Source organism: Rhinatrema bivittatum, chromosome 10 (assembly GCF_901001135.1).
Source record: "Rhinatrema bivittatum chromosome 10, aRhiBiv1.1, whole genome shotgun sequence".
In the NCBI taxonomy this organism is placed as follows: domain Eukaryota; kingdom Metazoa; phylum Chordata; class Amphibia; order Gymnophiona; family Rhinatrematidae; genus Rhinatrema; species Rhinatrema bivittatum.
Genome location: NC_042624.1, coordinates 28,147,222 through 28,174,436, shown reverse-complemented (window position 1 = coordinate 28,174,436; position 27,215 = coordinate 28,147,222). Strand labels below are relative to the sequence as shown.

General features: G+C 41.9%; 1 protein-coding gene across 1 annotated transcript in view; it reads right to left on the bottom strand.

Annotated features, from left to right (window-relative positions):
- Positions 1-27,215, bottom strand: part of OLFML2B (olfactomedin like 2B) — a 91,752-nt gene that overhangs the window by 29,774 nt on the left and 34,763 nt on the right. The window contains exons 4-5 of the mRNA XM_029618144.1: positions 14,624-14,800; positions 3,448-3,646 (exon numbers count right to left, since the gene is read on the bottom strand). Coding sequence (XP_029474004.1) covers positions 3,448-3,646; positions 14,624-14,800 — 376 coding nt within the window. The remainder of the gene's footprint in view (positions 1-3,447; positions 3,647-14,623; positions 14,801-27,215) is intronic.

The window sequence follows — 27,215 nt, the reverse complement described above, 5'->3', positions numbered from 1 at the left end:
GACTTTTATGGTCTGGGGAAACAAATATGAGGGGAAACTTGCCGATGCGGTGGTTACTACCCTTAACCAAAAAGTCTGATACTTTGATGCAACTCAAACATTGCTCTCTGCTTGAATGGCAAGGTATAACGAGGAACTGGATTCAACAGCAATCAATGAGGCCCTGAATTTTTATGGTGTGGGAAACTGATAAATATAAGGGTAATGGGAAATTGGATTCAAACAGCAACCAACAAGGCTCCTGACTTTTATGGTCTGGGAAACTGCTAAGCATTGAGTAACCTACATGGGCAGCAGATTCTACCATAAGATTACTGGACAGACTGTTTCTATGGGCTTAGGCCCCAATAGACATGGGATTCCCTCTCTGAGGCCATTCATGCTAGCCAGGCTAGATCTGGGTCTTTGCTGCTGGCCTACCTGTTGGGCTCTAATCCCAAATACTCTTGGAGATATGACTATGGACTACAGTTAGTGTGGATGGGCAGACTAGATAGATTATACAATCTTTTTCTGCCATCACATTTCTATTTTTTCTAATCAGGAAGAATTGAGAGGACTCGGCTTTGACTCTTATCCTCTGCAGGAAAGGAGAAAGTCTCCACCTGAGAATCTTGCCTTCACTAGATTTATCCAGAGAATGGCTGAGGCCATTCCCTTTGCTTTGTTGAAGGATGAGTCCAGGAGCAAAGTGCTAGACATCTCTCAGTTCGTGAAGACTCCTATGTGGCAATTCCACTGCATGAAGTCCTTCAGGACAATGCTTCTTAACCCACTCCTGGAGGCACAGTTGAATTTTCAAGATATCTATAATGAATATGCATGAGCATATTCATTATATATATATCCTGAAAACTAGACTGGTTAACTATGCCTCCAGAATAGGATTTGGAAACACTGAGGATGTGGGAGAATCCCCTCTTTGTGGCACCCATGAACAAGAAGGCAGATGTGATATTTCATGTCCAGAAGTTTTCTGGATTTGAGAAACAACTCCTCACACCAATCTGTGGAGGTTGAATCTGCTTTCAAGAGAGGTAAAAGGGCCAGAACCCATTCCTCAGTGCCCTCTAGAACCTTGGATTCTCCAGGGAAAAGGTTTTCCAGGGAGCTGTGCTTAATGCTTACATAGCATACTATCGGCTCTTCTTGGGCTAATATATTTTGTAGAACATTCTGAAGCAGCTGAAAGGAATGGCAGAACAGTTTTCTCAGAAGCAGTGTAACAAGTTCCATTCACTGGTAGACAAGGAGATGGAATATGGAAAAACAGATGGCCATCTACCTTTGATGTTTTTGAAATGGTATCAAGAGTCTCTGCTGTAGGTTGGCACCCACAGACTTGCCTGTCTGTGTGCCTCAGATCTCAAACTGGATGACCAGGAAAGATTTGCTGATGTGCTGTGCACTGGAGAGTATCTCTTCGGAGATAGGGTTAAGGAAGCGGTAGCCCAGGTTAAAGAACACTGTGCAATGCTTCAGCAGCTCCTCAGGGCCACTACAGACCAGTCCTCCTCAGCCAGGAGGTACCCGAGCATGGGATCGAGGTGACACGTCTATGGCCCAAGGAGGTGCTTTCTTCTGCCCTCTTGGTCCCATCAACAGAAGTGTCTTCATACCTGCCCTAGGCAGTAGAGATCCCACAAGCCACAGCCAGCACTCCAGCGAAAACCTGAGATGGGTTTTGACTGGATCACAGAGAGCATAGCCCACATCCCAGTACCCATGCCAGAATGTAAACCATTGGCCCAGTATGACCTTAGACACTTTGGAAAAGGGTACAGATTACAATTATTGGCTAGTCCTCCAAATCATTCACCAAACCCCCTTGGGGAACATCTGAGCATCAGGAACTGCTGCAAATGGAGATCTCTTCCTTTTTGCAGTCCAAAGCAGTTGAACCCAACCATGAGAGAGTATAAGGATTTTACTCCAATTATCTCCTGATCTCAAAGAAAACAGGAGAACCCGGTCCTATTCTAAACCTAAGGGCCTTGAATAAGATTCTGAAGAGGGAAAAATGTATGATGGTTTACCTGGGCATCTTGATTCCCTTTCTTGAAAAAGGGGATTAGCTATGCTCTCTCATTTTGAAGGATGCTTATACCCACACAGATATTTCCAGGTCACAGAAAATATCTCAAATTTATAGTAGGGGGACCATCACCTCCAGTATTACATGCTGCCTTTTGGCCTAGCGTCTGCCTTGGGATGATAGTGTCTGATGATTTGAAGATGGCGAAGCAATGTGATAAGGTGATGGCCTAGGCCAGAGGGATGATGGGCTGCATAGGGAGAGGAATAATTAGCAGAAAAAAGGTGATAATAATGTCCCTATATTGATCATTGGCGAGGCCTCACCTAGAGTATTGCGTTCAGTTATGGAGACCTCATCTCAAAAAGAATAAGAACAGAATGGAAGCGGTCCAGAGAAAGGCAACCAAAATGGTGTGGGGTCTGCATGGAAATCCATATGAGATGAGACTGAAGGATCTCAATATGCAAACCCTGGAAGAGAGGAGAGACAGGTGAGATATGATGCAGACCTTCAAATTCTGAAAGGAATTAACGATGCACAAAAAACCAAATCTCTTCTGATGGAAAGGAAGCTGTAAAACCAGAGGTCATGATATGAAACTCCAAGGGAGAAGACTCAGGAACAATGTTAAGAAATATTTTTTTTTAACGGAAAGGGTGGTAGATGCCTGGAGAGCCCTCCCAGAAGAAGTGATGAAGACAAGAACGATAATGGAATTCAAAAGGGCATGGGACAAATAGAGAGGAGAATAGAAATGAAGAACTGAGAGAACTTTTCTGCTGCACATATAGTTTACATATAGGCTTGGGGGTGGCCTGCATGGAGTGGCAATTGAGTTTGCTACTACCCTTAACAGAAGGCAGCAGTGCTCTGCTCTTTGATGGCAGGGGGTTAGGGTGGAAGAAAGGGAATGGGATTCAGAGACAGGCAATGCTGGGCCCCAGACATTAGGGAAAAAGCACAGGACTGCTTCTACTGCCAAGTCCACAAGCACGGCATGCTCAGGCAGCATTGTCTGAATTATCAGGAAGGCTGCTCACCCTGTAAAAATGTTGCCAGCAGTGATTTTGTTATGGGATTGACAGATCTTGGTTTTGAATGTAAATACTACCCCTAACATAAGGCTTGGAGGTAACCGGCGTGGAGTGGCGGCAGAAGGCATGGGGGTGGCATTCATGAAGCAGCAATTGCTACCCTTAACAGAAACATAGGAGTGACCTGCACAGAGTGGCAGCTGCTGCCATGGGAGACCTGCTTGGCAGACTGGATGGACCATGTAGTCTTTTCCTGCTGTCATTCCTAAAGTTACTATGTCCTATTTGTTTAAAAGACCCTTTGTATTCTCCAGAGCTAGCTTGCAGGTTTTAGATGGTATTAGATGGTTCCCAGCAATAAATTATAATACTCACGCTCCTCTTCAATGTCATTCTCCTTGGGGACTTGGGCCTTATAATAGGTGATACCTCGAATGATGCCTGGCCTGGCACCAGCTTTGTTTCTCATATCAAGTTGTCTATGAGGTGCTCGTTGCTTCTTCGCCGACTGTGGAATGGTATTTGCATGATGAGAAAATGTTGCATCGTTCAGGAAACGTTCTTCGTATTTTTCCTTTTGTGGTTAACAAAAAGATTGTATTTCATTAACAGCAGAGGTAACAGTGGTCCAATGAACGTCCAGCTGATGTGAACTCATGCAGCACTGAAGCCAAACTCTCGGAGCCCAACATCCATTACTACAATTTATCTGAAGTAGAGACAGCAATGTCTGCATAATGCACTACTCACAGGACGCAGTGATGTCACTCTAATTCAATTCAGTGGTTATTAAAATTACAAAACCACCAATTAGTTATGCCACACATATGTAACTAGTTACAATTATAGTTACTGCTGCACATACCATATGGCAAGGTATCCAATTTCCTGTGGCAAGATTGTTGAGATTTTGCCGCAATTCTGTTGTGCATTTGCATAATTTAGCATACATTTTTATACCCCTTAAGTCCAAATTTATAACAGCACATTTAGGGCTAAAGTCTGTGAGTAGAAAGTCATTGCAGACTTTAGCCCAAATTTTCAAAGCAGACTTATTTGCGTGTATAAATTTGCTCTAAAAATTAGGATGGTGCTGAGAAACCCTGCCAGATTTACGTGCTCCATATTCCTCATCTAGAACAGGTGTAAATTGTGCAGACTTCTGAAAATCAAAAGTATGCACATGAATGATATCCCACCCCAGCCCCAGAATGCCTCTTTCTTGTGCACATAAAAATACACACATAATTGAGTTGTGCACATATGTTTGTTACATGCCTTCTTTCCTTTCCAAAGAATAAACTAATTCTATTAGTTTGCAACCAGAATTCAGTGTCAGCCAGGAGATTTCTGGAATTATGAGGACACACGGCTACAACAGTTCATGTCACTCCCTTCACACACTTTCACATGAGAACTTCTCAGTGGCATTTGAAAGATCATTGGAATCAACATTCAGAACCCCTTTTCTGCAGGACTCCAATGTCTCCTCCCATGCATCAATCTCCATAACTACTATTGGGCCATGACGTCCATCATCTCAGGTTCAGGAAATCTTGCCACATCAAATATCCCTTGGATGCAAAAAGTAGCAATAACACAACCAATTCATCTCAAAATAGTTCCTGACATAGTTAATGATGGCAGCTAAAGACCAAAATGGTCCATCCAGTCTGCCTAGCAAGTGCTTAGGGTAGTAACTGCCATTCTGCACAGCTGTGTCCATGCAGTAATGTTAACTTTGGGTGTAGCAAAGGTCACCCCCAATTCTTCATTTGCATTCTCTAGACACTGGGCATCATATCTGTGTTTATCCAATGCCCTTTTGAATTCCATTACCACTCTTGTCTTCTCTACCTCTTCTAGGAGAACATCCATGCATTCACCACCCTTTCCATGAAGAAACATTTCCTGATATTGTCCTTCTTTGGAGTTTCATAAACAGCAGGACAAATCAGCCACAGAGTCCCACGCTCCTCCCCTCTGAAGAGACTCATACAGGGCTGATACACGGGAAATCCTGCTCATACTCAGAAGAACTTTTCTGGGCTAGAAGAGAGCACATCCATTTTGGCACCATTGGATGACATCACCCAAGTGTGACAGATTTGTCCTGCTGTCTATGGAGAACACATGTTACAGGTTAGTAATTGTGCTATACAAATAAGAAGAGTATTGTTATCTTATCGGATCCAAAGACATAAATTCAAATCCTGTGCCATAAGGCATTTAAAACTAGATGAAGGGAGTGGCAGAAGGGCATTGGAATGTCACCCCCAAATACAAATACAAAGGAAATGGGTGAAGAGGATAACAAAACTCAGCTGAAGAAGGCACAAAACATGTCCAGGAAAAGCAGTATCCTGAGCAAGAAAAACTAGAAAGCTAAGAACACAAACGCTCATAGTCTGGGCAATAAATTCCCAGACCTCCAAGCCCTAATGGTGGAGGCAGACTTGGACATTGTTGCTGTCACCGAGACGTGGTTCACGGAATCTCATGATTGGGATACGGCAATACCGGGCTATAACTTGTTAAGGAAGGACAGAGAGGACAGGAAAGGAGGAGGAGTGGCTCTTTATGTCAAAAACAATATCCAAGCAGCTGAACTGCAAGGAATGTGGGGTAGAGAAGAAGCACTATGGGCCGTCCTATAAAAAGATGATGGGTCATCCATTTTTACTGGAGTGGTTTAAAGGCCTCAGACTGAAACAGAAGAACTGGACAGAGATCTGGTTGAAGACATCCAAATGGTGGAAAAGAAGGGAGAAATGTTGATTATTGGAGATTTTAATCTGCCAGACGTAGACTGGAGATTCCCTCCTGCAGAATCTAACAGTAGTAGAGAGATAGTGGATGCCCTGCAAGGGGCTCTGTTCAAACAAATGGTAATGGAATCTATGGAGGGAGGGAGCTATACTAGATTTAGTGCTCACTAACGGGGATAATGTCTCTAATGTCCAGGTGGGTGCCTACCTCAGCACCAGTGATGAAAACGGTATGGTTTGCTATTGCAAATAGGATACTGAGAAGTCACATGAAGACCCAAGTTTTGAATTTCAAAATTACGTACTTTGTTGAAATGAGAATGTATCTGGATTTAGAACTAGAAGACTGGGAGAAAATGAGAGAGGTGGAACAACAGTGAGCAGTTACAAAGGCAACTAATCTATATGTTAGAAAAGTAAACAAAAGCAAGAGAAATAAGAAACCAATCTGATTCACAAAGGAGGTGGCTGATAAAATGAAGGCCAAAAGAACAGCATTCAAGAAATATAAAGGATCCCAAAAAGAGGAACACAAGGAAGAATATCTGGTGAAACTGACGGAGACAAAGAAAGTAATCAAGAACGCAAAAAGTCAGGCGGAAGAAAGGATTGCCAAAGAGGTAAAGCGAGGTGACAAAACATTTTTCAGATTCATCAGAGAAAGGAGAAAGGTCCGAAGTGGTAGAGTGAAATTGAAAGGTGAAAAGGATGAATGTGTGGAGAGAGGCGAAGAAATGGCAGAAATATTAAACAAATACTTCAGTTTTATGTTCACTAAAGATGACCCTGGAGAAGGTCCCTCGCTAGATAAGACAGTGGAGGGGGAGGGGTGGAGTAGATGTAACTCCATTTACAGTAGAGAATGTGTGGGAAGAGCTGGGGAAACTGAAAGTGGACAAAGCCATGGGGCCTGATGAGGTTCATCCCAGGATACTGAGGGAGCTCAGAGATGTGCTTGGGAGTCTGCTGTGTGACCTGTTCAATAGATCCCTAGAAACGGGAGTGGTGCCAAGTGAGTGGAAAAGAGCGGTGGTGATCCCGCTTCACAGGAGTGGGAGCAGAGAGGATGCTGGAAACTACAGGCCGGTTAGCTTCACCTTAGTGGAGGGAAAGGTAATGGAGACTCTACTTAAGGAAAGGAGGATTGCTGGACCCGAGGCAGCATGGATTCACCAGGGGAAGGTCCTGTCAGACAAATCTGATTGACTTTTTTGATTGGGTGACTAAAGAATTGGATTGAGGAAGAGCGCTCGATGTCATCTACTTGGATTTCAGCAAAGCTTTTGATATGATCCCGCACAGGAGGCTTCTGAATAAAATGAGACGCTTGGGAGCAAGCACCAAGGTAGTGGCGTGGATTACAAATTGGTTGACGGATAGAAGATAGCATGTGATGGTAAGTGGAACCTACTCTGAAGACAGAACAGTGTTAAGTGGACTGTTCCTGTTCAACATCTTTGTAAGTAACACTGCGGAAGGGATAAAAGGGAAATTTTATCTTTTTGCAGATGATACTAAGATGTGCCGGAAAGAGTAGAGAGAATGAGACATGATTTAAGAAAGCTTGAACAGTGGTCAAAGATATGACAGCTGGGATTCAATGCCAAAAAGTACAGAGTCATGCATCTGGGGTACGGTAATCCAAAAGACCTGTATGTAATAGGGGGTGAAGGGCTGTTGTGCATGGAGCAAGAGAGGGACCTTGGGGTGATCGTGTCTAGCGATTTGAAGACGGCAAAGCAATGTGACAAGGTGAAAGCTAAAGCCAGAAGAATGCTGGGCTCATAGAGAGGAATAACCAGTATGAAAAAGGAGGTGATAATCCCCTTGGTGAGGCCTCACCTGGAGTATTGCATTCAGTTCTGGAGACCATATCTCAAAAGGGACAGAGACAGGATGGAGGCGGTCCAGAGAAGGGTGACAAAAATGGTGGGAGGTCTCCATCAGATCTACTTATCTCAATCAAGCATCTACTAAATTCCCTGAAACTCATAATTAACTTCGACAAAACTGAAATAATACTTATGGATAAAAAACCCAATCCAACTCCGCCACCCCTGACAATACTAGATAAACAAATGATATTTATACTCCCTACCACCCACATCAGGAACCTTGGAGTTATCATCAATGCTGAACTCTCTTTCAAGACCCACATAGCAAATAAAACAAAAGAAGGATACCACAAGCTACTTAACCCTAAGACATATAAAACCATTTCTCAACCCTTGTGACTTCAGAACTGTCCTGCAACTACTTATTTTCTCCACCTTCGACTACTGCAACTCCTTACTAATTGGAATACCTTCATCATCCCTCAAACCACTCCAAATACTGCAGAACTCAGCTGCCAGAATCCTTACAGGAACAAGAAGAAATGAGCACATAACACCCATTTTGACCTCACTTCACTGGCTACCTATTACTGCACGTATTACCTACAAATCAATGACCATCATTCACAAAATCCTAAACAATGATCATCAAGGACTAAAAAGCTTAAACATAACCCCCCAAAATCCACAAAGAAACCTACGCTCTAACAACTCAGGATACTTAAACATCCCCCCATCAGAAACGCCCATCTGTCAACTACACGAGAGAGCCTTTTCCATCGCTTCCCCCAAACTTTGGAACACCCTACCTAAAGCCCTGAGAACCCAGCACAACCTGAAAACATTCAAAAAAGAACTAAAAACATTTATTTTCCGCAAATTCTATACTAACTCTCAGACGTCTGATCATCCCAGCTCTCAACCGAACTCGCATCTATAATCCTCTTATTTCCTGCTCTCCATCTGAACCTCCTTACCCTTCCCATTCAACCCCTCCTTCCTCTCTGACATGATACGTTTTATATTTGAAAATGTTCACCTTACTCTACTGTTACACAACTACTAAGAAAAATGTATATTCACAAGGTATTACTTTGCTCAACTGCTAAGATAATTGCATAATCTGTAAACCGTTATGATGGCTCTACCGAATAACGGTATATAAAACTCAACAAATAAATAAATCAATCAAATTACTTATCAGGAGAAGTTGAAAGACCTAAATATGTATACTCTGGAGGAAAGGAGGTGCAGGGGAGATATGATACAGACTTTCAGATACTTGAAAGGTTTTAATGATGCACATTTGACAAACCGTCTCCATTGGAAAGAAATCAGTAGAACTAGGGGTCATGAAATGAAACTCCAGGGAAGACAGCTCAGAACCAATGTCAGGAAATATTTCTTCATGGATAGGCTGGTGGATGCCTGGAATGCCCTTCTGGAGGAGGTGGTGAAAACAAAAATGGTGAAATATTTCAAAAGGACATGGGTTAAACACTGTGGATCCCTAAACGCTAGAAGATGGAAATGAGGGAAAGAGAGCATGGGGGTAACTTGCTGGTGTGGTTGATACTACCCTTAACCAATAAGCCTTCATACTGTTGATGCAACTCATTATTGCTCTCTGCTTTAATGGCAGGGAAAGAAGAGAAAAAGGGGAATTAGATATGAACCAACAATTGACATTGAATTGTTGGTTCATATCTGTTTATATCTGTTCAGTTATATGTAAACCGATGTGATATTTCGATCAAATGTCGGTATATAAAAACAAATAAATAAATAAATACGGATCCAAGATGGCGTCTTGAGGAGAGGACGCGCTGCAAGGAGCTCCTCGATTTGGATTTGTTTTTTTCTTACCTTAAGAAACAGAATGCCTCATACAAAGCGAAAGGGGTGCGTGAGGCAGGAGCCCGTAGCCACCGCTTCGCCAGACCCCCTTCAGCTGAAAATCGAGGGTTTTTTCAGCAAGCCAAAAACGTCTACCCCAGAGAGGAGGTCTGCGGCGCCGGGTGAGGAGCACGCCCAGGCGCCATTGGACCCATCAATATCTCTAAGTCCTGGGGCGCCCGATACTCCCTCTCCCCCTGGCCACGACGGGAACCCGGAGCAGGCCTGGGCTCGACGACCGGAGGGGCCAGTAGGAGCGCAGGCGGCAACGGCTGTTTCCGGGTTAAGATCAGTCGGAGGGACGGCGTGTGCTGACGCTCGTGAGGAGCGGGGAGAACATCAAGGAGCCATCGAGCTGAGTTTGATGGACGAAAACATGCCCAGGAGTGCTATCAAAGGGGGAGAGGAACCGGCAGATGAGATGCAGAGAATCTCGGAGGTCTGCCGGGTTAAAGAGGTAAGCCCAGACCTCAGCTTTAAATTAGTAAAACCTCAAGAAATAACTTTGGATGTGGTTTGGAACGCATTAGTAGCCTTGGAGAAGGCTATCTCCACATTGACTGTGGCAGTGACTAACATTCAACAAAAGGATAAGGAATTTAAACCTGTGATGGAAGTCCATGAAAAGAAAATTAAAGAGATTGAATTAGATGTGACTAAAGTTAAAGAAACTCAAGTGAAAATGATACAAAATGAAGGAAATATATCTAATAAGTTGGAATTTCTGGAAAACTCTCAAAAATACTTAAATTTGAGGATATTAAATTTTCCTTCGGTCAAATTAATATCATTACGTGACCAATTTAAGAAATACATCTTAGAAGTTTTACAAATTCCAAATGAAGCAGTACCACCGGTTTCTAAGATATATTTTGTATCAAAAGTAACAGAAAGTATTCAAGCAGGACAAAATGCTCCCTTAGAGATAGGGGCAGACTTGACTGCTTTTCTGGAAACATCCACATCAGAACAAATTGAATATCGGGGAACAGTATTGTGTACTTTCGTTTTCTCATCAGATCGGGACTCAGTGTTGAAATGTTTCCTACGAAATAGAGAAAAGCTTTTCTATGGTGAAAAAATACGAATATATCCTGATCTTTCAAGAAGTACTCAACTGCGCAGAAAACAGATGTTGGAGATGTGTCAAGAAGCAAGGCAGCTTGGCGCAAAAATCACTATTAGATATCCCTGCAAATGTTTAATGTTCATAAATAATAATAAGTATATATATTATGATCCAATACATTTACGTTCCTTTTTGGATAATTATCAAGCTGAGACAGTGGCAACCTAGTAGTTTGGGCAAGTTTAAAATAATTTTTCTCTCCTAAATTTTTTGAAAATTTTTGTTAATTATATATTGATGCTCCCATTAACATCTTGGATCTCCTTACATTCCTGAGTTATATTATACCTATAATTGTAAGAGTCCAGGTTAGGACGTAATTATTTCTTTTTGTAATAGACATAGTATTGGGATATTGCCTATGTACGAATAGAGGTTTGGATATGTTATGTAATGTTGATATTGTGACTCATTGTCAATTATTTGAAAATGCATAAATAAACAAATTAAATACATAAATAAATACATTTTATTGTCTGGGAAAACAATAAGCATAGGGTTAACTTGCTGATGTGGCTGTTTCTACCCTTAACCAATAAGCCTTATACTTATGATATAACTCCAACATTGATCTCTGCTTCAACGGGAAGGGATAAGAGATAACGGGGAATTGGACTCAGACAGTAACAAACAAGGGCCCTGACTTTAACGGTTTGGGAAACTAAGTATGGGGGTTAACTTGAATGCCATGGCAGATGCCACCTCTTGATGCTACCATTATAGGGGAGACCTGTATGGGGCGGCTGTTGCTACCATAAGCTTGCTGGGCAGATTGGATGGACTGTTTGGTCCTTTTCTGCTGTATTTCTAGTTTTCTATATGTTTTTATGTTTTAAATATGATTTATTCAGCATTCACTTGCTTAGATCTAAGTTCGATCTTATTTTAACTAAAGTGTAATGAGTTGCATATTCTTGAGTAAATTTTCAAAGGGATTACACATGGAAAATTAACATATACTTGCATAAGTAGCCTGTATTTGCATAAATGCTATTTTATGAGCATTAAAAGTAGACGTGTATTTTCAGTTTCATGCGCACATTTACCAGTGCAAAAAGAGCATTATAGGGCATGGTCAAGAGGTGGTTTAAAGAAGAACTTCAAAATCTTAAACACTCCCTACGACAGAAGGAAAGCAAATGGCGGAAAACACCAACACAGACCTCCCTCTCTGCCTACAAACTCGCACTCCACCAATACAAAAGCGCTACATTAAAAACAAAAAGGGATTTCTTTGCCCAGAAGATCCATCACATAATCTTTGATTCCAAAGCCCTCTTTGCCTATGTATCTAACTTAACACAAACCTCGACTCCTGACATCCCTGCCAACTTAGCTCAAGAAAAAGCAGAGGAGCTGGCCCTCTTCTTTAGCAACAAAATATCCAACCTAATAACACAGCTGAGAACCAACACTTCAACGCCATCCAACACATACTTCCACCACAACAAAGACATTACTCTACAATCCTTCGAACCCATCACTACTACTGAGTTACTTTCTACATTAAAGAAAATGAAACCTTCATCTCACCCATTAGACCACATCCCTTCCAAACTTCTCCTGCTAATACCAGACACAATCTCCAACGCTCTGGCAGACATTATTAACTGCTCCCTAGCACAAGGAATCTACCCAGACGACCTGAAGATTGCATCCATCAAACCGCTCTTGAAAAAACCCAACTTAAATCCTAATGATCCTACCAATTTCCGTCCTATATCCAATCTCCCATTCATAGCTAAGGTAACGGAAAAGTTAGTTAACTCCAGACTCTCAGACTACCTCGAGGAACAAAAAATTCTGTTCCCGTCCCAATATGGCTTCAGAAAAGCTTTAAATACTGAATCACTACTAATTTCCCTGACCGACTACCTCATCATGGGCCTGGATAAAGGTCACACTTATTTACTGATCCTCCTGGACCTCTCAGCTGCCTTTGATACGGTTAACCACGCCTCCCTACTAATTCAATTAGCAAACATCGGAATAACAGGAACAGCACTTTCGTGGTTCAAATCGTTCTTAGGGAACAGAAAATACAAAGTCAAAATTCACAACAAGGAATCTCAACACCACCCTTCATCTACGGGAGTTCCACAGGGCTCCTCCCTTTCACCAACACTCTTTAATATCTACTTGCTCCCTCTTTGCCAACTGCTAACTAATTTAAACCTTAAACACTTTATTTATGCAGATGACATTCAGATAGTCATCCCCGTCAAAGAATCCTACAGCAAAACCCTAGAATTCTGGGAAACGTGTCTTAAAAAAATTGATGGACTCCTCTCCAACCTCAATCTAATACTAAACTCTTCAAAAAGCGAACTCCTCCTAATTTCATCAGAAAACAGTAACACCGACTCAAATCCCCCACACAATTTACAAACTCAACAAGTAAGAAACTTGGGAGCTATCATTGATAACAGGTTAAACTTAAAAGCATTCATAAATCAAACTACTAAGGACTGCTTCTATAAACTCCAAGTCTTAAAAAGAATAAGACCTCTCTTCCACTTTCATGACTACAGAACCATTCTGCAATCAATAGTATTTTCTAAACTAGATTACTGCAACTCTTTGCTATTAGGTCTCCCTTCATCTCACACGAAACCCCTTCAGATGGTTCAAAACACGGCTGCGAGAATATTAACTAACACACGGAGAAGAGACCATATATCACCAATCCTCAAAGACCTGCACTGGCTGCCAATTCACTACAGAATCATATATAAGTCCATAACCACTATTTTCAAAGCTATTCATCAACATTCTCAGCTCAACCTCCAAATTCCTCTCAAAAAATTTACATCCAACAGACCAATCAGAGAGTCCTATAGAGAAACACTACAAGTACCACACTCCAAATCCATGAGGCACATAACCACCAGAGACAAGGCTTTCTCCACCCCAGGACCAACACTGTGGAACTCTATCCCACCAGATTTGCGACAGGAACCCTGCCTGCCCACATTCAGGAAAAGACTCAAAACGTGGCTATTCCTGAAAGCCTTTCCTGAACTAAACTGATCCTATTCCATTATTAACTAGGCGCTCAGACTTTGCCTTATTCATGGTAATTAATATCTCTACCGCATAATTAATATCCCTACCTCACAAGGACCATTCATTAATGCTTTAAGCACATTGACTGGCATTTACGTTCTCTCTATTTAATCCCCAGCTTCTTTTCTATGCTCCAAGTTGTATTACTCCCTTGTTTTATTGTAACTGCATACCTTAACCTTCTCTTGTTTAATGTTTTTATCATTATTATTACTACAATTATTATTATTATTATTAATAAGATAAATGTTAGTTTTTTACCTTGTTTGTTACCTATCCACTTGTTAATTGTAAACCGACATGATGCGATATCTATTGCGAATGCCGGTATAGAAAAACTTAAAATAAATAAATAAATAAATAATAAATTTTGGAAGTTGCTATTTCATAAAAGATTTACGCGAATACTTTTGTCAACTTTAAACCTGCTAATTGATTTGGACAAGTGAAATTGTCTGCTTTTTTTTGTGAAAGATCTGAGTAAACTGGGGGAAGTTGAGGGTGAAGTATTAGAGGGTCTAGGTGATTTGGAGCTGGAATGGTGGCAGAGGCATTGGCAAACTGGTGATTTCAAACACGTATGCATATTTTAAAATATACCTGCCTCCATGTAAAAATCAGAGTTTTATGTGTACAAGTTATATTTTTTCATGCATGTATGTTTGTACAATAGATAGAAAAACTAAGCGCTTTCATCGCATTTCAAAGATTTGCACATACTGAAACATACGTGCATAGTTTCAGAGCTAAACAACACTATATTTTACAAACAGGGCAGCAACCCGCTGTATTTCTTTATTGGTGACCCATAATCAGGCCAACCCTATAATTCACTCTAGGTGCCCAGTTATACGTACTTCATTGTGAGTGTATGCAGCAGCTGCATCTCTCTGCAATATCTTTCTGTAATCAGGTAGGCCATCTGATGTGCCCTGGGTACAATTTTCCTTTTCTCTCTTCTTCAATTCACTGAGGATATCATCAACATCACCTTTGATATGTTCATGCTCTTTGGTCAGATTTTTAGAAATTACCTGGAAAGGAGAAAATTAATCTGCTTTATCGCCAGGCGAATTGAAATATAAAATGACATAAATCATGATCCATAGAAGTAACATGATACAACAGAATACAATACAATAGCAGAAAAGCATTCTCCCTAAAATACTTGCTAAACAGCCAAGACTTTAATTGTTTCTTAAAAGCAGAATAGGTAGTTGCTGATCTAATATCCAATGGCACGGTGTTCCAAAGATGAGATGCAAAGCAAGAAAAGGTGGAGCCATGGATAACTCTAAATTTAATATCAGAAGTGGGGGGGTGGATCTGGGGAAATCTTTGTTGAGAGGATCAAAGAAGATGCCTAAGTATTAACTAAGAAGACTAGAAAGATAATCTCGACCATTGTGGCACAAATATTTGTAAACAATGCGAGTAACCTTGAACCTGGCAGCCAGGCTCCTTACAAGAACCAGAGAGAGGGAACATATTACCCTGGTTACATAATTTGGTATTTATATTTTGATTTGATATTTAATTCCACATTTACATTTTGAAGGATTGCCTTGGAGGTTTAGTATCTATATCCCATTATTTTGGCAGCTTTGATTTAGGATTAAGCTTCTACATCTGTTGCTGAAGCCAAGTCGCCAAACCCTGAAGGCACAGATTTAGTTTTATCACTGCCAAACCTTGATCCTTACTAACATTGACATATAGTTTTATAAAATTTATATTCTTCCTTGCATGACTAGTCATCTCCTCAAAGCAGATTACATTTGGGTACCATAGGTATTTTCCTATCCAAAGAGGGTTTGCAGTCTACTAAGCATTTTTCCCAGAGATGTGGAATGGGGAAAAACCTTAGTAAACAAAGGCCCTAAGGGCAACCCGGCACACACAAGTCCACGCCTGATTTTATTTATTTATTTATTTATTTATTTATTTATTTAAACATTTATTTATTTATAACATGTGGGCGCAGCTGCTCACATCTTATAAAATCCGGGGTTGGTGTGCACAAGTGGGGGCACACTTTGCACACCCCGAGCCCTAAGGGAGCCCTGATGGTGCGAGGTCGCTCCGAAATCAGAGCGCCTCGGAGGGAACTTTCCTTCCGCCTCCCTCCCCTCCCTAACCCTCCCCCCAGCCCTCCCTAAAATCCCCCTCTGATTTTTATTCTACAAGTTGGCCTCCCTTTGGACAGGCGTAGGTTGCCCGCGCCAGCCAAGTGCTGGCGCACGATCCCCCAGCCTAGCGGCCCGACGAAGGCCTCTGGCCCCGCCCCTTTTTCAAGCCCCAGGACATACGCGCGTCCCGGGGCTTGCACATGTCACCGGGTCTATGCAAAATAGGCTCGGCGCACGTAGGACTTTTAAAATCTGCCCCTAAGTTTGTACCTGAAGCAACGTAGGATAAAGTGACTTGCAGAAGTTCACAAGGAATGTTTGCAGGATTTGAACACTGCTTCCCTGGTTTGTAGTCTGCTGCATGGTAACAGGGTAAATGACAGCAGAAAAAGATTCAAGTGGTCCATGCAGGTTACACCCGTGCCATGTGCTAAGGATAGTAAGTGTGGCTCCCATGCCTTCTGCTAAGGGTAGTTACTGTTGTTTCATATAGGTTAGAACACTAAGCTACTCCTCCACATCATCTGAAAAAAACAGAATGCTACACATCAAAGCTATGGATCACACAGGGGAACCATAATCTCACCGAAATAGATCAGGGGCAGTATAGACCTTGATAAAATAGCAGCGGCCGCTGCAGCATCGACCCCCGTGTAATCGAAGCAGCCGGTAATCGGGAAAGGAGACAGCAGCAGGAGCCTCCCGCGGCCGATGGGATTCTTCCTTCTGGCCTGCGGGGGCTGGAGGAGGCCGCTGCTGCTACCATTTGTGCTCGGGGGGGGGGGGGGGGGGGGGGAGAGGAAGTGAGTGAGAGAAAGAGAGAGAAGCAGCCAGCCAGCCTGTGTGTAAGTGAGAGAATGTGTGTGTGATTGAGAGCCTGTGTGTAAGTGAAACTGGTCAGAGAGATGATGTGTGTGTATATGTGAGGGACTATGAAAGTGACTGCTCAAAGAGATGACTGATGTGTATGTGAGAGTGTGAAACAGTCAGGGATGTGACTGATGTGTATGTGTGTGAGAGAGAAAAAGCATGGAAGTGAGAAATCTGGGTATGTGAGAAAGCATGGGAGTAAGAAGCCTGATTATGTGAGAGAGAGCATGGGAGTGGGAAGCCTGTGTGTGTGTGCATGTATGAGAGAGAGACTGGTTGGTAATGTGACGGTGTGACTGGTGTGTATGTGAATGTGAGAGAGAGAATGTGATTCATGGAATGAGAAGCCTGTGCACGTGGAGAGCGAGCATGGAAATGAGAGAGAGACTGGCGTGTGTGTGTGTGTGTGTGTAACAGAGAGAAAGTGATTATGGGAATGAGAAGCCTGTGCATGTGAAGAGTGAGCATGGGAGTGAGAAACCTGGGTGTGTGCGAGACACAGCATGGGAGTGAGAAGCCTGTATATCTGAAAGAGAACATGAGTGGGAAGCCTGTGTGTGTGTGTGTATGCATGAGAGAGATCAGATGACTTGTGTGTGTTTGTATGTATGTGAGAGAGAAAGAAAGTGATTATGGGAATGAGAAACCTGTGCATGTGAAGAGTGAGCATGGGAGTGAGAAACCTGGGTGTGTGTGAGACACAGCATGGGAGTGAGAAGCCTGTATATCTGAAAGAGAACATGGGAGTGGGAAGCCTGTGTGTGTGTATGCATGAGAGAGATCAGGTGACTGGTGTGCGTGTTTGTGTATGTGTGTGAGAGAAAGAAAGTGATTATGGGAATGAGAAGCCTGTGCATGTGGAGAGAACAAGCATGGGAGTGAGAGACTGGTGAGTGTGAGTGAGACAGAGAAAGTGATTATGAGAGTGAGAAGCCCATATATGTAAGTGGAACACGGGAGTGGGAAGCCTGTGTGTGAATATGGCATGAGAGAAACTGTTCAGGAAGGTGACTGGTGTGTTTGTCAAAGACTGGGAGATGATTGGTGTGTGAGAGACAGAAACTGGTCATGGGGGCATGCCTGATATGGTGTGTGTGTGAAAGACATGGGCCCTAAGGAAGAGGACCATGAGTATAGAGCTTAGCCACTACTGCTGCTTCTGGTGTGTGCTACAGCCTGCATGGAAGAGGAGTAGGAGAGCTGCTGGAGGGGGTAAGTAAAAGTGGCTTTTTAAGTTTATTTTTCTTGATTGACTGCCATTTTAATTATTTAATATTATGTGATGTGTCTGCTTTTTTTGAAATATTTTATTGGTGTTTGGAGAATGTTTAATAGTTTTTATTAGTTTTTAATTGTTGGATGTTATTCTGTTCATAGCTGTTTTGAAACATTTATTCTGCTTATTAGTATAGTTTTACAGTTATTTCTGTGTGGGGATCTATAGCTGCTTTCTAGTTCTGTTTTCCTAATAAGAGATGTATTGGTTTTTAGGGCCTGATTTAATATTTGTAGTGTTGCCTTTTCATAGATAGGGTTGCTCCTGTTTGAGTGTATTCCATAATACAGGTGTAACTGTGTGCGGATTAGTTTATGTGCATTACTACAGATCCTGGGAGTATGTTAGGTCGGTTCTGTGTCTGTTACCGAGATATTTTATTAGCATGTAAGCGTTTGTATCTGTCTTATTTGTTGTGTTTTCTCAAGAGGACATGCATTGGTGGTAAACTGCTGTCTTTTCATAAGTAGGGCTATTGAGCCTGGAAGTAGAAGGAGTTTGAGTTGTTGTTACTGAGATGACACCAGAACCAGAATATCTTTTTTGTAGGGTGAGTTGTATGGGGAATGTCATAATTCTACTTTACATCCATTATTGTGGGTCAGGGGGGTTCCCGTGGATGCAAACTCTACTTTTATATCTAGTCCTGTGACGATCATGGGTCAGTGTGTCACGCATGTGAGAACCATCTGTCAGGTGTATCCCGACAGAAAAAAGGTTGAGAACCACTGATTATACAGAATCAACACAGCAGACAGGTCAGGACGAACAAACTGTGATTTTCTAGCCCTCTTAAGCTTGAACATGAAAATTATTTATAAGGTAAAATATCACAGATTCAGTGTTGTGACCTAGTCAAAACCCCGACTGGTGACAACTTAGACCATGTACATCCTTGAGAAAATCCCTCAACTGAAGGTAAACAAACTTAAGAACATAAGAAAATGCCATACTGGGTCAGACCAAGGGTCCATCAAGCCCAGCATCCTGTTTCCAACAGTGGCTAATCCAGGCCATAAGAACCTGGCAAGTAGCCAATAACTAAGTCTATTCCATGTTACCATTGCAAATGGCAGTGGCTATTCTCTATGTGAACTTAATAGCAGGTAATGGACTTCTCCTCCAAGAACTTATCCAATCCTTTTTTAAACACAGCTATACTAACTGCACTAACCACATCCTCTGGCAACAAATTCCAGAATTTAATTGTGCATTGAGTAAAAATGAACTTTCTCCAATTAGTTTTAAATGTGCCCCATGCTAACTTCATGGAGTGCCCCCTAGTCTTTCTACTATCCAAAAGAGTAAATAACAGATTCACATCTACCTGTTCTGGACCTCTCATAATTTTAAACATCTGTCATATCCCCCCTAAGCCGTCTCTTCTCCAAGCTGAAAAGTCCTAACCTCTTTAGTCTTTCCTCATAGGGGGGAGCTGTTCCATTCCCCTTATTATTTTGGTTGCCCTTCTCTGTACGTTCTCCATCGCAATTATATCTTTTTTGAGATGCGGCGACCAGAATTGTACACTGTATTCAAGGTGCGGTCTCACCATGGAGCGATACAGAGGCATTATGACATTTTCCATTTTATTCACCATTCCCTTTCTAATAATTCCCAACATTCTGTTTGCTTTTTTGACTGCTGCAGCACACTGAACCGACGATTTCAGTGTGCTATCCACCATGACACCTAGATCTCTTTCTTGGGTTGTAGCACCTAATATGGAACCCAACATTGTGTAACTATAGCATGGGTTATTTTTCCCTATATGCATCACCTTGCACTTATCCACATTAAATTTCATCTGCCATTTGGATGCCCAATTTTCCAGTCTCACAAGGTCTTCCTGCAATTTATCACAATCTGCTTGTGATTTAACTACTCTGAACAATTTTGTGTCATCTGCAAATTTGATTATCTCACTCGTCGTATTTCTTTCCAGATCATTTATAAATATATTGAACAGTAAGGGTCCCAATACAGATCCCTGAGGCACTCCACTGCCCACTCCCTTCCACTGAGAAAATTGCCCATTTAATCCTACTCTCTGTTTCCTGTCTTTTAGCCAGTTTGCAATCCACGAAAGGACATCGCCACCTTTCCCATGATTTTTTACTTTTCCTAGAAGCCTCTCATGAGGAACTTTGTCAAATGCCTTCTGAAAATCCAAGTACTCTACATCTACCGGTTCACCTTTATCCACATGTTTATTAACTCCTTCAAAAAAGTGAAGCAGATTTGTGAGGCAAGACTTGCCTTGGGTAAAGCCATGCTGACTTTGTTCCATTAAACCATGTCTTTCTATATGTTCTGTGATTTTGATGTTTAGAACACTTTCTACTATTTTTCCTGGCACTGAAGTCAGGCTTACCGGTCTGTAGTTTCCCGGATCGCCCCTGGAGCCCTTTTTAAATAATGGGGTTACGTTTGCTAAAAATGGAAGATTTGCAACAGAGCACTAGTGATCCACAATATTAGGCTCCAATTTTGTTTCCTAAGAATCAGTCTAATAATTGTCTACTTCAAAGAGAAAGGAAAAACACCCCAGTCCAAAGAAGAAGGTATAATCAACAGAAGCTGAGGAGATAAGTCATTAAGTGTAATCCTCACCCAGTGCAAAGTAGAGGGTCCAAAGATGAAGTTGTACAATGAAGTGCATGGAGCATAGTGGGATAGATCCATTAGTCTAAGTAACGAGAAAATATGAAAATCATGTGGACCATCGTAAGTAAGTTCAAGAAAATCTGACAATGTTAAATTATCTGGCCAATCTAGATATCTTCCAGGACATATACTGGCTTTTGATAGAAAAACTCCAGAAGACATTTCTGGCTGCTTAGCAGCCAAAGAAATAGTGACTAACTGGGCTCTATTTATACCTTGATTTTATCAGATCATTTCAATTTGACCTCTGATCATTATCTACAATATTGGCAGTGTTGCTGGTCAAGACAGCAGATTGTGATTTTCTGACCTATCTCCAAGGTCCCTGCAATTTGTGAGTGGAGGAAAAGTCTAGTGGTTAGAGCAGAAGGCTGAGAACCAGAGAAACCAGGGTTCAAATCCTGATGATGTACCTTGTGATTTTGGGTAAGTTACTTCACTCTCCACTGCCTCACATCAAGCTTACACCTAGAATCATCAAAACCCTATGTTTTTTCACAGGAGGGGGTCCCTATAATGGAGGGGGGTGTCGCTGCGATAATGGGGCCCCTCCTGGAAAACACATTGTGGCTCGATGGCAGGCTCTTTTGTGTGGTAGCCAAACACTGACACAAAAGAATGTGGTGAGCAGCTCTTTAATGCAATGGCAGCCCAGTCTCACGGGATCGTTTCATAACCACAAACTACCTTGCCGTAAAACAAAGACAGTATCATACGCTTTGAAATCAGAAAGGTTGACTCCATCCAACTCCCTAGGCAATTTCAACTTAAAAAGAGCAATCCTAGGTGCTTTATTCTTCCAGAGAAATCTGGTTAGAATACCCTTCAAATTTTTATATATATGGTGACCTAATGGCAAAGAAGCATACTAAGATTTTAATTTAGTTTGGTGGCAATTACTGTTTTAATAGTATCCAACCTCTCTCACCAGGAGAGGCAAAGAAGAGACTACTGCAAGGCCAAATTAGCTGCAATATTCACCAGCAGGGTAAGATTCCTATCAATTGTAATTTCAACATCCCTAGCAAACAAAATCCCTAAATATTTACATCCAGTTCCGGCCCAGGAAAACAGATACTCCTCCACATCTGCAGGAATTGTAATCCTTGTCAAGTTGTAACTTGGAACAATTAACCTTGTAGACAGATTGCTGAGAAAAAGTTGACACTAACTCACTCCAACAGTCTAGGGATAGAATGCAACATCACATAAGCCAAAATGTCATCAGCTAGATAGAAAGTTTAATGTCCAACTGATTAAAACGTATACCCTCCAGTAACAGATCCTTTCTAATCGTTATGGACAGAGGTTAAAAAGGTAAATTAATAAAAAGAATAGAAGATAGTCCTGCATAGTTCCATGAAACAAGGAAAAGAGAGCGGAGAGAATCCCATTTACAGACAGACAGGCTTGTGGGGGCATATAAAGTAATTTCACCAACCGTATAAAGGACGGACTAATCCTAAACCATGCCATAACATGAAAGAGATAGGGTGAAATGGGACTATCAAAAGCCTTTTCAGCATCCAAAGAGAAGGCAATTAGACGATGGCTGACAGTAGTGTCAGCCTGGAATTATCTGAGGCCATATGGACCAGCTTAAAACCAGCTGTGAAAGTTTAAGATGCAATATAACAACCCCTTAAAGAAGAAGAAAGTTAAGACTCTTAACATTCCATGAAATACATTTCAAACGTAGCCCCATAATATATTAAATAAGTAAGCAATGAGTAAATAGAAAAAAGGTAAGCTCCAGTATCGCATTGGATAGAAAACAGACTGCTTAGAGAGATGCGTACTACTACCATACACATATGCAACCCTTACTGGGGAGGTTTAGATCCCAAGGGCACACAAACATATTTGTTCTCGTCAGCGTTACTCAGGCTAGTAATTAACTCCCATGCTTGACTCTCTATCCCAGGGTGAATTCTTTTTGCGAGGGGAAGCTCTCGCTTATGGTCCAGACATTGATGAGTTGCTTCTAGTATGTGTTGTTAATAGTTGCATCCCAACAGGTGAGACAATCAGACAAGACCAGGCTTGGGGCATTAAATTAAAATCCATTTGTCTGCATGATTAAAGTTACATCCGACAGTTGGTACGTGTGTGTATTTCTCTTTAGGTAAGAACATAAGAACATAAGAAAATGCCATACTGGGTCAGACCAAGGGTCCATCAAGCCCAGCATCCTGTTTCCAACAGTGGCCAATCCAGGCCACAAGAACCTGGCAAGTACCCAAAAACTAAGTCTATTCCATGTTACCATTGCTAATGGCAGTGGCTATTCTCTAAGTGAACTTAATAGCAGGTAATGGACTTCTCCTCCAAGAACTTATCCAATCCTTTTTTAAACACAGCTATACTAACTGCACTAACCACATCCTCTGGCAACAAATTCCAGGTGTCCTTTGTTTCAGGCATCTGAGTAGAGCTTTCCATGGTGATTTTAATTGTGCAAAGCTCACCCAGTGGCTAACTGGGAATCCTATTGGAGGGGTCCCCTCAAACACAACAAAACAGTCTACCTGAATCCATATCACTCCTGGACATCTGTCCTGGTCTCGTGGGGAGGAGATCTGATTGGGGTCTCCTGGTTTTGCACATTCTCCTTAGTTCTGACGTTGGGGACGTCTCTTGCAGGAAAAGTCAGAAAATAAAGGGACCAGGCTACCTCAGCTCTGCATCCCAGTGTGGAGGGGTGAGTCAGAAAAACACTCCCCACAAAGCAATTGTCCAAAAATACTTTCAAAGATAAAACTGGATATCAGCCATCACAATCTCTCTCAGAAGGATCTGTCACTGGTCTTGCCCACCTAGGGAGAAAAGTGGTGCTCACAGGTCTGGATTGAGAGCCCAAAAGAGAATCCAGCTAAAAATCTCTCTCTCTGTAATTAATAGAAGCAGGACCCTCTGGCAGGGAGAGCATGAGGAGGAATCCCTTCAAATTTAAGGCACAGGGTAGGGCTGGGAGTCCTCAACAGGGAGTAGAAACAAGGCATCCTCACTGTTACAAGGCTTTCTAAAACTGACCACACTGAGCACTAAAATGGCTGGGCTAAATAGGATGAGGGTCCAACCACAGCCCTCTAGGTTGGGAGGGGCTGAGAGGGATGGAAAACTCATAAAGGGTGACATCTAGTGTTCTAGTGACATCTAGTGGTCAACCCGTAGGGTTGCCACACATAGACTGCCAAAAAGAAAACCCAAACAACCAGGGACACAAACAAAAACTTGCTTGCATCCAAAACAAACAAGCATACCCGAGTGCTGCAGAACAGAAACAAGAGGAGCCACATACCCGGAACTTCTTAAAACATAAATAAATATCACTCCCCTAGCCACTATTATACTTAGAAACTACTCTCTGCAACCCCTCCCAAGGATCACACAGTTCTCACACAACCAGCCTGCTAAAACATAACTAACTCCAACACACCCGACAGCAACGGTCATTGAATGTCCATCATACATACCTCCCTTGCAATGGGTCACTTGTCACACCTATCAACTAACCGCATTCAGCTGCGAAATAGTTGCCACACTTCACATACACTGCTCCACTACCCATAACCCAATGCACCATATAACCCAGTTTATAAAACAAACACTCAAACAAAACAACCAGGCATACAAACACAACACACAACTTTATATTGTCAGCCAATTTGTGGTATCAATGTAAAAAGAACAGAAATTAACAATTAAAAAACATGATAATTTTGTGAAATCATAGATATGATAGGTGTCCAAAAGTTCCAGAGCTGACATAATAAAGAAAAAAAACTTTTGTTGAAAAAAATAAACAGCTAGGTCCAGTAACAAAAACATCAATACACTGCGACAAAAAAAATCACAATCTAAAGAAAGCATGAATAGAAATTGTTAGTTGTCTTAATCATTCAGCAGAAATTGGTCAAAAAATAAAAGTTGTCACAGACAGGAACTGGAGCAGCAGGAGATGTTGTTCCAAGGCTTAGAGCAAGATGACAAAAAAAACAAACAGTACGCACTCAAGTGGAATCCCTACCCTGACACAAAAGATCAACAAGGAATGCTTGCAGGAATGATGAGTCCTGAAAGTTTTTAGCCACGTTATTGACAGCCACATGCATTCTAGCAGGATAAAAGAGACTGTAATGAGCATTCACATTTTGCAGTTGTCCCCACAGAGCCAAAAATTGCTTCCTTCAAAGGACAGTAGTTTTTTTAAGGTCTGGGAAAATGAATACTTAGCAGTGATTTCTGGCGCGTTTGCTGGAGTATCTCCAAAGCTTGAGGATACCTGAGAATCTTCAGTATAAAGGGTCTAGGGAGTTTAACCCGTCCGCGGTGAGCAGGGAGATCTATGTGCTCTCTCAATCTCAAATGGCCGCGCAAATTCTAAGTCCAGCAATTTTGGAAGGAAGATCTGTAGAAATCCATCCCTTCAACCCCAAATATTGTCCCTGAAAGACCTATTGTTCAAATCTTCCATATTCCATAAGATTGACACTGCAGATCTTAAACATTCTCTGCATTCATGGCCACTTTTACTTCCACCATCTCTACTCGCCTTCTTTATGCCTGGAAATTCAGACTTCAGAACTGCCACGTTGGATTGCATAGCAGATACGGGGGCAGCCTTACCCTTGCATAAGCTCTCTCAGAATGGATTGAAGGGAAATATCTCCTTCCTGACTCAGTGCCGTCTGAGCTGGAGATGGGGGATCTTGTTTTACTTTCTTTATACCTTGCTGGACTTGTGCCAGTAAGTCGATCCTGGAAGATTTTGGCACGGCCACAATCTCTGAAGAGTCCAATAGCACTCAGAATATCGGAGGGGGGGGGGGGTGATAATAAGGATGAAAACAGAAGATGTCCCAGGAGCAAAAGCTTTAGGCTGCCATCTTGAAAGCTTAACAGCGTCACCCTTCCCCCCCACCCCATGTCACTCCTTTTCTATCACTTCTGTTCTACTCTGACATCACATGCTTGCATGCAGACCCTGTTAAACCGCTGATTCTATACTAGAAGTGAGGGGAAGATTTAGGGACACTCTTACATATAATTCTGAGGATATTGTTCTTTGTAATTGAATCATTTTTTATGGATTTTAAATGTAATTACCTTTCCAAATCTGAGCACAAAAAATCTTCTAGAAGCTCCCATGGCTCTCAGTTATCAACAGGGAGTAAGAACATGTGTTTGGAGAAGGTGTGCATACTTTCATGCATCCTTGGGCTCCACAGAGTGTTAATTATTATGCTATAATTTGTTTCCTGCAGGTCCACTATTTTAGTATTTTTTTTGCATTGCTATTTTCAGGGTCTACAATTGTGAGGAAGAGACAATAGGGAAAGACAGGGAAACATATCACTAACTGCTTTCTAAAGACATGTCAAAAAAAAAAACCCAGCAAAGTTTAGATGCATTTTCTTTAGCAATAAAAGAAGGAAAATAAGTGTGGAGACTGAGAATAATAAAGCAGAACAGGACTGTTCATCACAGTTAGATCAGGAATCACAAGCACCAAGTTCATGTTGTGCAATAAGAGAATTCAGTACCTAAAGGGCGGATTTTAAAAGCCCTACGCGCGGCAAATCTGGGAGATGCGCACATGATTGCGACATGCACGGGTCACGCAGATTTTAAGATGCCACAGCCACGCATGTATCTCCCGATATGCTCATTGAAAACATTTTTGCAAAAAGGGGCATACCAGGGGCATGGAATGGACTGGCGGGGACAGCGCCATTAAGTCAGTGTCACACATAAGCGCACGCCGGGATACAACCACCGTGTAACTTGCTGCTGCTATGGACTGCGGGTAAGTAGTAAAACGAAAAAATCTAGGGTAGTCAGCGGGGTTTTAGGAGTCGAAGCTAGAAGGGTAAAGGGAGGCAGGTTAGGTAGGGGTTTGGGGAGTCTGTTCCTTTACTGAGGTGAACTGCAAGGGAACAGGAAAACAGGCCCTAATGCGTTGCCACGCACATCTAGTAAAATCCTCCCACTTATATCGCGCACGACAATATAAAATCTTGCATGCATGTGTGTGCAGGTAGTGGATTTTAGAACATACGCACATAGACACGTGCATATTAAAAAATCAGCACTTCCATGTGCGTGTGTGACTCTTACAATCTACCTTATAATGTACAAACGTCAGAGCTATTTAGAAGAGACCTCAGTAATGGATCAAATGCCACCAGGATAGACAATAGGGAGTAGTCCATACCAACCATTAGCTAAGGAATTTCCAAATGGTCAGTTTCCTATCAATGAAATAGGGAAAGTCAGAAGGTTTAGAGAAACTTTGTTTCATCAATTTAAGTGGGCAGAATACAACAAAATATTAAACTCTGCATTTTGTTTTTATTGTTGACTATTTTCAAATCAAAGGGTGCTAAGTGATGATGCAAGGTTTCAAGATGCATTAGTGAGAGGTGGATCCAAGTCATGGAATAGAACTTGGGAGACATCAGACTGCCGGTCACAAAGCTGCTGCAGAATGAATGCATTTCTTAC